General features: G+C 56.3%; 1 protein-coding gene across 1 annotated transcript in view; it reads left to right on the top strand.

Annotated features, from left to right (window-relative positions):
- Window positions 1-9,428, top strand: part of AP3B2 (adaptor-related protein complex 3, beta 2 subunit) — a 36,600-nt gene extending 27,172 nt beyond the window's left edge. Inside the window, 13 exon segments of the mRNA XM_010841104.1 lie at window positions 900-1,086; window positions 2,337-2,455; window positions 2,555-2,611; window positions 3,051-3,159; window positions 3,529-3,652; window positions 3,992-4,175; window positions 4,319-4,379; window positions 4,702-4,808; window positions 4,997-5,225; window positions 5,658-5,742; window positions 5,947-6,044; window positions 9,005-9,143; window positions 9,246-9,428. Of these exon segments, the coding sequence (XP_010839406.1) occupies window positions 900-1,086; window positions 2,337-2,455; window positions 2,555-2,611; window positions 3,051-3,159; window positions 3,529-3,652; window positions 3,992-4,175; window positions 4,319-4,379; window positions 4,702-4,808; window positions 4,997-5,225; window positions 5,658-5,742; window positions 5,947-6,044; window positions 9,005-9,143; window positions 9,246-9,396 (1,650 nt within the window). The 3' untranslated portion in view covers window positions 9,397-9,428.
- Window positions 9,429-9,603: the final 175 nt, after the last annotated feature.

Genomic DNA, 9,603 nt, shown 5'->3' with positions numbered 1-9,603 from the left:
CAGCAGCAGCAGCAGGGGATTATGGCCTCTGAAACCCCTGGGCTGCCCAGATTCTAGTCTGTGGGTCCATGGGGTATGCGGACAGCCCCTGCCAAGGGGATTCCTCTGTGTCCCCCTTTGTCTTTTTGTCGTCTGGGTTCCCCTGGGTGATGGAGTCTAGGAATGGTGAGGTCTCGAAACCTGTTCCAGACCTCAGGGTGGAGAGGTTGGCTTAGTCTGGACTAGTGAGTTAGGAGTGGGCCAAAGGCAGTGGGGACCACAAACCTGAGGAAGAATGGCCTCCCCAGGGCTAAGAGGGAGGGTTCCAAAAGGGCAGCCTCTTGTCCTGTCCAAGGCAGTTGTCAATGTCGGGGTCAGGGTTCAGGGCTGGGGAGGTGAGGGAAAATGTAGGTCTGACACAACGGAGGAAAGTGAAAGTGTTTGTCTTCAGTCATGTCTGACCCTTGGCAATCCCATGGACTGTAGCCCACCAGGCTCCTCTGTCCATGGAATTCTCCAGGCAAGAATACTGGAGTGGTAGCCATTCCCTTCTCCAGGGGATCTTCCCAACCCAGGGATCGAACCTGGTTCTCCTGCATTGCAGGCAGATTCTTTACCATCTGAGCCACCAGGGAAGCCCTGACACAGTGACACAATAGTGGGGTTGGAGGGAAAGTTGGGTGGAGGCAGCAGTGCTTGGAGCTGTTGGCTTAAAGAATCTGGTTCTGGGACTTCCCTGGCGGTGCAGTGGTTAAGACTCGGTGCTTCCACTGCTGGGGGCACAGGTTCGATCCATGGTTAGGGAATTAAGATCCTGCATGTTACAGGACATGGCCAAAAAAAAAAAAAAAGAATCTGGTTGGACACCTCCTGTGTCCCCACCCTCTGTGATGGCTGCTGACTCACCTCTCGTGTCCCAGACCAAGCTGCTGACCCAGTACGTGCTGAGCCTAGCCAAGTATGACCAGAACTACGATATCCGTGACCGAGCACGCTTCACCCGGCAGCTCATTGTCCCTTCGGAGCAGGGCGGGGCTCTCAGCCGCCATGCCAAGAAGCTCTTCCTGGCACCCAAACCAGCTCCAGTCTTGGAGTCGTCCTTCAAAGGTGGGAGCTGAAATCAAAAGGAGCCTTCCTGGGGGAAGGGGAGAATTGGCCAGCACCCCAGGCCTGGCTCTTCCCCCTGAGGTCTCAGTCTCGGCCAGGCACCAGCCTTTGGTGGGCAGGATTCCTTTGCCCCTGTGGCTGGACCAGTCCTGTGGCACCCCAGGCTTGCTCCTTCACCCGCTCACCACTACCACTAGCATCATCTCACTTGGTCTCTGCCCTCCCAGGCAGGATGGGCCGCTGGCTCCTCAGCTCTCAGACTCCTCTTTCCATCCACCTCCCTGAGCAGGCATATCTAGGAAGGCAGGAAGTAGAACTGCATACAAAGGAGGGGTGTATGTTGGTAAGGGTCCTGAGAAAGCGGTTTCCAGCATTGGCTGGGCTGTCATTGCAGATCAGCCCAGTTCCCAGGCCCTCAGCCCTGCCTCATCTCTCAGGTGGGTCTCCCGTGACAAGGGCTCTGACAGCGAGGGGGTGAGGGACCCAGCTGGCTCTCTGGACCCAGGAATTTCCTCAGGAGGGAGCTTCCTTCACCAAGCTCGGTTCTCCTACGTATCTTCTTGTTCTGCTTTGTCTCTGCCCTGGACCCCTGGAGTAAGGAGATTCAGAGCCATGGGGCAGATGGGAAAAGCCCCAGGGAGGAAGTGGGCAGTGCTTTTCATCCCCACTACAGGTCTCTGTGCTGCCGTCCTCTGGCTTTGATCCCGTCCCACTCCTGCGCAGACGGCTCAGCTCTCCCCATGCAGGCCAGAGCCTGACCAGACACAGCTCTTTGCCCTTGGTCTCAGCCTGGCCAGTCTCTTAGAGGCGATACCCTTGTTGCGAGCGGGCCTCCCTCCTGAGCCTGGCACTGCGGCCATATAGCCCTCATCCCACCCGCACCATGCCCTGGGAGAAGCCACGCCTGCATTTCTACTCCTCCCTCCCCGCCCCATCTCAGCAGGCAGACCCCGGCAGACAGGCCTGCAGCACTTCTGGGCCCAGTGCCCTCCCATCTCCTCTGAGCTCCCAGTTTCCCCCAACCCTCCCTGGCCCCTCAGCCCTGCTCTTGTCGGTCATACAACCTTCTTCCCAGCCTGTGGACCTGCCGATGTGGTCAGGGCTGAAGAGCCCTTAGGGGACACGACCACCCCTTCTTCCGTCTAGCTAGGATGTTCCCACGAGAATCATCACCCGGCCCCACCCAGGAAACAACCCCCAGGGCATTTCCTTACTGCCACTCCTGGCTTGACCTCTCACCCTGTCCTCAGACCGGGACCACTTCCAGCTGGGCTCCCTGTCCCACCTGCTCAATGCCAAGGCCACGGGCTACCAGGAGCTGCCAGACTGGCCAGAGGAAGCCCCGGACCCATCTGTGCGCAACGTGGAGGTCAGCAGGAGTGGGGTGGGCAGGGGTGTGTGGAGAGAGGTGGACAGCAGGGAGCCCCGGGGGTGTGCCCGGCCCTCCTGACACCCTCCCCACGTGCAGGAAGAAGACCTCTCCCTTACGGAGACCCACGTGGGCCTGTTGGGCGAGTACACAGAGGTCCCCGCCCCGTGTGCCGTGCGGCCTGCCCTGTGTGCAGTGCTCCCCCAGCCTCTGCTGCCCCCTCTCCCCTGTGTGCTGTCCGCCGTGCCTGCCCCAAACTCTGTCCCTTCCTTGTTGGCAGCCAGGCTCTGTGAGCACCACCCCCACCCTCCAGGGATAGTGCCCCTGCCTGCCCCCCATTACTCCCTCTCAGGGCCAGGGCCAGGGCCAAGTGAAGGATAAGAGGGGCTTTCCTGGTGCCTCAGATGGTGGAGTCCGCCTGCAACGCAGGAGACCCGGATTTGATTCCTGGGTCAGGAAGGTCTCTTGAAGAAGGAAATTGCAACCCACTCCAGTATTGCCTGGAGAATCCCATGGACAGAGGAGCCTGGCAGGCTACAGTCCATGGGGTCTCGAATAGACACGACTGAAGCGACTAACAACTCCTCATCTCTAGGTACCTGAGTGGACCAAGTGCTCCAATAGGGAGAAGAGGAAGGAGAAGGAGAAACCCTTCTACTCAGACTCGGAGGGAGAATCGGGCCCCACAGAGTCTGCAGACAGCGGTGAGGAGATGGGCAGGGCTGGGGCCTGTGCATGCGTCTTGTGGCTACCTGTCTGGTGCAAGCGTGTGCTGTTGTGTTACATGGTCATGGGTCCAAGGGAACGTGCACCAGTATGTGTGTTTATGCACCGGAGGAACTGACTGCATGTCCCAGACACGTGTGTGCTTGTGTAGGCCTCTATCCACACGGGTCCATCTGTGTCCCAGCTGGTCTGGTTGGCGTCTGGCTGGGAGCAGTTCAGGGTGTGGGCGGAGGCGGGTAGGGGGAAGAGGTGAGTTTGCTGCATCAGTGCAGAGTCTGAACCTGAGCGCCTAGGGCTCCCCAGGAGGCCAGCCCAGAAGAGGGAAGCCTGAGACTGTCCCTCCACAGACCCCGAGTCCGAGAGTGAATCGGAAAGTAAGAGCAGCAGTGAAAGCGGCTCCGGGGAGTCCAGCAGCGAGTCTGACAATGAAGACCAGGAAGAGGACGAGGAGAAAGGGAGGAGCAGTGAGAGGTGAAGTGACTGGGGGGTTTCAGGGTCTCCTTTGGGAAAGAAGGGCCAACACTCAGCCTTAGTCAGTCTCCTAAGAGCCCCCAAGCCACCTCCTGGGCTGCTGGGGCCTGCAGTCCTTCAGGGCTGCTCACGTGAGGGCTGCAGCCTGGGGAAGCACTCGGGGAGAGGGCCTGAGCTGGCGCAGGCTGGTCTGAACCTCTCACTGCAGCCCAGGTGTGGTGTCCTGTGGTCCGGGCTCCCCACCCTCACCCCCAGTTTTCAAGCTTTCCCTGCTCTTCTGTGAGGCAAGAAGGGGCCATCCAGGCTGGACCCAAGCCCCATTTGCCCCCTCTCTTCCAGTGAACAGAGTGAGGAGGAAGGTAAGAAGAAGAAAATGAAGAAGAGGAAGAAGGTGCCAGAAGGGCAAGAAGGCGGCTTGTCCTCGGATGAGGGCAGCGATTCCAGCAGCAGCTCCTCAGAGTCTGAGATGACATCAGAGACCGAGGAGGAGCAGGTGGAACCTGCCTCCTGGAGGAAAAAAACAGTGAGAGCCTTGGGGTAGAAAGGGGGTTGGCTCATGGCCCAGGGCCCCCTCCACCCTCTGGGCCAGGCCCAGATGTCTCCTCACAACCCAGAACGGGCCAGGGTACTCCCCTTCCACATTCACACCCAATTTTTCTCTTCCAGCCTCCCAGTAGCAAAAGTGCCCCTGCAGCCAAGGAGGTCTCCCTGCTTGACCTAGAGGACTGTGAGTTTGGGTAGAAGTCAGGGGGAAGGAGGCCTGGGGAGGATGATGTAGGAAGGTCCATGGCACCCTGGGCTAGGTTCCCTGGGGCTTCAGGGTAATGGGAGCAGACTGAATATATTTGAGCCTGAGAGGGCAGCGGGTCAACCTCCCCAGGTACAGGGTTGAAGTCAAGGGTGGACATCTGTCTGGAGGCACCAGTTGCCACTTCTCGCTGTCCATGGTGCTGAACTGTCTGCTCCCTGAGCCCTAGGCTCCATGGCCCTATCCAAGCCAATTCCACTTTGCCTCTCCTTTATCATCACATTCCTTGTATGCCCCACAGTCACCCCGGCCAGCGTCCAGCCTGTGTCCCCGCCCACAGTTGTGTCCACTAGCCTGGCTGCTGACCTGGAGGGTCTGACACTCACAGACTCCCCGCTGGTGCCCTCGGTGAGTGGGCTAGGCAGAAATACATCTCTGTGGTGTGTCCTACGGTGTGGGTTTGTGCAAAGAGGGTGTGATGGAGTGGTAGCTCTGAGTCCCTGTTTCCGTGAGCACAGGCGGGGACGAGGCTGGGGCTGGCCCTTTTCTGGTGGATCATTTCCATCCTTCCCACCCCCCTACCCGATCCCCACCAGCTGCTGAGTCCCGTGTCAGGAGCTGGGAGACAGGAGCTGCTGCACCGTGTGGCTGGCGAGGGGCTGGCTGTGGACTACACCTTCAGCCGCCAGCCTTTCTCTGGGGACCCGCACATGGTGTCTGTGCACATCCACTTCTCCAACAGCTCAGACACCCCCATCAAGGCCCTGCACTTGGGCACCCCCAAACTGCCTCCCGGCATCAGCATCCAGGAGTTCCCTGAAATCGGTGCGGAAGGGCCGTGCGCGGAGTGGTGGAGGAAGCTCCGGGGCGGGGACGGGGGTGGGGAGGTCCACGGGTCTGCCTGTGGCTGCTGACAGTCCACTCTGTGCCCAGCTAGGCTCTGGGAGTACAGAGATGGCATCTGCCACAATCCACGCCCCAGTGGACAAGACAGACTAGGAAACGAGCAAGTCCATATCAGGACAGGAGGAGCTTGAGGCTTGACTGATTCAGCGCTGACTTCAGTGGAGTGAGGGCAGGTGGGGGTGGGTGTCTAGATTTTAGGAAGAAACCAGGAAGAGTCTCCAGCAGCCCAGAAAGCCAGGTTCCATAGAAGGCGGTCAGCTGAGGCAGTGGAGGGGAGAAGGAGTGTGGGTTCCAGACCCATCAGGTGATGGGGTCTCCGTCTCCCCCTGCTCCTGCCTCCCACTGCTGCAGAGTCCCTGGCACCTGGAGAGTCTGCCACTGTTGTCATGGGCATTAATTTCTGTGACTCAACCCAGGCGGCCAACTTCCAGCTATGGTATGTGTCCAGCTTGTGAAGGAGCGGGAGCGTGGCTGGGAAGAGGAGGGGTCAAAATAAACGGACTGGAGGTGGTGTTAGGTGGGGAGGCATCATGATCTGGACAGTGTCCCAGGACCTCGGGCCTTACCTCCAGACACAGTGCGTGGTGAGGGGAGAGAAGCCGGCCTGACTCCCTCTCTCTGTCTCCTCCGGCCTTCCTAGCACCCAAACCCGACAGTTCTATGTCTCCATTCAGCCACCCGTTGGGGAGCTGATGGCCCCCATGTTCCTGAGTGAGAATGAGTTCAAGAAGGAACAGGGTGAGTGCTCCCTGGGGGTGGGTGGGACGGGGGCTCAGGACCCTCCTCTGGGGCTTATTCAGCTCCACCGTACAGACATGCTGTGGGAGCCTCAGCTGCTGCACACAGAGGGAGTCCTCGCCCCTTATGACTCCAGCAAAGGCTTCCCAGACCCTCGGACACTTCAGTGAGACCTTGGAGAGAGTTGAGATGCAACCAGGCAAAAGATTCTAGGCCAGGATTCCAGCTTGGGGAAGCATTATGAGTAGGCGTTAATGAAAATTTACAGGAAGCAAGCAGGGGTGCAATTTGCCTTGGGGCCTAGGGATCCTTAGCACTGGGAGGTAGGGAAAACAAAGCTGAAAATATGTTCGGTCTAGTTTCTGGAAACTTTGAATGCTGTGCTAAAAGATTTCCATCCTAAAATTTCAGAGCTGAAAGGGGTCATAGAGGTTATTTGGTATCAACTCCATTAATAGAGGGGTAAGGAGTACAAATTTCATTTTTCTAGCAGTAGAGGAATTATTGAAGTTTTTTGAGCAAAAGTGAAAGTGAAGTCGCTCAGTCGTGTCTAACTCTTTGAGACCGTGGACTGTAGCCCACCAAGCTCCTCCATCCATGGGATTCTCCAGGCAAGGAGTGGGTTGCCATTTCGTTCTCCAAAGAAGGGGCAAGGTTCAGTCTTGGGCTTCAGAAAGCGAAATCTGGCAACATTTACAGTTAGGACTGGAATTGAGAGAATGTGCAGCAGGAAAAAGAGGCAGAACAGTAAAAGTGGAAGGAATCATGGGGCTTCGTGAGCCTGGATTTAAGTTCTGAACCTGCTGCTTGCTTGGTATGTGACCTTGGACTAAATCCTGTGACGAGTTATAAGGCTGTTGACGTGGATTTGATGAGAGATGGTGAGAACCAGGATTAGAGCCACAGCAAAAAGAATGAAAGGCTGAGGTAGGGGAGAGGGACTCCATGGGCATTTGCCGAATGAAAGAGGAGACAGAGACGTGGAAGCTGTCTCTAGAATATCTGGCTTAGAGAGCAGGGAGAATGGCAGTGCTATTCACCTCGACCAGGGGTTGGCCAACTTTTTCTGTAATGGGCGGTAAAGTAAATGTTTTATTTATATTAAACATTTTAATATTTATTTATTTGGCTGTGCTGGGTCTTAGTTGTAACATGCAGGGTTTTTAGTTGCGGCATGTGAACTCTTGATTGTGGCATATGGGATCTGGTTCCCTGACCAGGGATTGAACCTAGGCCCCCTGCATTGGGAGGGCGAAGTCTTAGCCACTGGACCACCGGGGAAGTCCCAGAAAACATTTTAGGCTTTCTGGGTCATGTGGTCTCTGCTGCAATTTGCCTTTGTAACCCAGGAACAGCCATGGATAATACATACATGAATGAGTGTGGCTGTATTCCAATAAAACTCTATCTATGGACACAGACTTGAATTTCATGTACTTTACATGTGTCATGAAATATCTAGCCTTGATTTTTTTTCCCCCAATGCTTAAAAAATATTTAAAAAAAAACAAAAACCACATTGTGGACCATGCAGGTGGTATGTTGTATTTGGCCTTCAGGCTCTAATTTGCCAAACCCCTAATCTAGAAGAAATAAGGATGGATCAGGCAAGGGAGAGGGGAAGATCTTGGATAGTTTTGGATGAGCTGCTTTTTGAAATATACGTGGGAAATTCAGGAGGAGGTGTTTCATACACAACTGAAAAATGTGAGTCTGTGCCCAGGAAACACTTCTAGGCTGGAGTCAGGAGCAGAGAGGTGATAACTGAAGCTGTGACTATAAGTGAGATCACCCTGAGGGAGAGATGAATGGGGAGATAAGGAGGCCACAGACCTTTCTTGAGGAAAACTTGTATCCTTCAGGAGAAAAAGGAAGGGAGGGGAAAGAGAAGGAGCAGGGTGTAGGCAGGAGGAGGGATGAGGAGGTAGAAATGTGTCTTGGATAGTCTGCAGGCCAAGATGACCAGAGACCTTCAGGTCCGGCATATAGGGAACTGGTGCCAGCATCAGAGAGAGCGGGTCATCGCCAAAGGGGAGACCGAGGCCAACTGCAGTGGGTTTCTAGAGAGCGGGGCTTGAGGAAGTGAGTCCTTTTTGGAGGCCCTTGGAGGTCAACAGTGAAGGAGAAACAGTATTGGCATCATGGCATGTCTAGCTTCTAGGGAGGACTTAGGAATGAGGAGACTTGATGAGGAGAAACTAAAAGTACAGAACAAGAAAATGTCACTAGATAGGAATGGAGGGGATGAAAGAAACAGGAAGGGTGTGTCTGTTCTCCAGAGGAGAACAATGAAGGGAGTAGCAGAGGGAGGAGAGAGGCTGAGGAGAAGGTGGGCAGGGCAGATGGAGGAGCTCATGTGGCTGGGGAGAGCACAGGAGTGCAGAGATGCCAGCCCTGTGGAGTGAGGGTTTCCAGGGATGCTCTGAAGGCCTGGGGACATCATGAGCCTGGGCCATGGTTGGAGCTGTTGTCTTGTGTGAAATCAGGGGTCCACCCATGAGGGCTGCTTGTGACTCCTGGACTCGGGCCTGTCTGGTGAGGACCCACAGCAGCTACCAGTGACCTATCTGCAACAAGTCAGCCTCCAGGAGCTGGGGGAGAGTTGAACTTGGGTTGGAGGGCCGACCAGGAAAGACCAAAAGATGTGGGGGCCAGACGGAGGAAACCTCTGAGAACTGACTGGTCTCCAAAACCACTGGCCACTCCCAAGTGGCTGGTAGCCCAGATGTCTGACAGTAGGGAAGCACCAAGTCAGTCTCTGGTCTGCAGTATGGACAGACCCCGGGGTGGGGCGGGGAGAGGCTGACACAGTCTCCCTAGGGAAGGACACAGCCCAAGAGGGAAGTAGCCCCTCCCCAAGACTGGTGAGGGAGCCCTGCGTAGACCCTGGTGAGAATGCTCAGTGCAGGCCCAGGGGCACCCACCATGGCCTTCACCCTCACCATGACCTCTGCCCCCAGCAAAGCTGACGGGCATGAACGAGATCACAGAGAAGCTCACGCTGCCAGACACCTGTCGGAGTGACCACGTTGTGGTGCAGAAAGTGACGGCCACAGCCAACCTGGGTCGTGTCCCTTGTGGGACATCTGACGAGTACAGGTACTGACTGCCAGCAAGGGGGACGAGATGGGCTCTTGGGCCTGATTGGAAGGAGGGGCCCCGGGCCCCAGTGTTGAGCCCATTCCTCCACCCTTACGCCAGGTTTGCAGGGAGGACGCTGACCAGTGGGAGCCTGGTCCTGCTGACTCTGGACGCCCGGCCTACTGGAGCTGCCCAGCTGACGGTCAACAGCGAGAAGATGGTGATCGGCACCATGCTGGTGAAGGACGTGGTGCAGGCCCTGACCCAGTGATACTAAGGGCTGTGACCTGTGTGACCCCTTCTTGTCCCTCCCTCGTGATGTGTAGGCTACTAGCCTCTCTCTCTCTCTCTCCTCATTCCCTCTCCAACTCCTCTTCCCTCTCAGGGTGTCTCATCTGGGACATAATCCATCTCACCGAGGACTACCCTGACTCTCAGATATGTGTCTTTGCTTCTCCTGAGCTCTAAACTTATGTGC

Source organism: Bison bison, unplaced genomic scaffold (assembly GCF_000754665.1).
Source record: "Bison bison bison isolate TAMUID 2011002044 unplaced genomic scaffold, Bison_UMD1.0 scf7180017864155, whole genome shotgun sequence".
NCBI lineage: Eukaryota > Metazoa > Chordata > Mammalia > Artiodactyla > Bovidae > Bison > Bison bison.
This window is presented reverse-complemented; position numbering and strand designations above follow the sequence as displayed.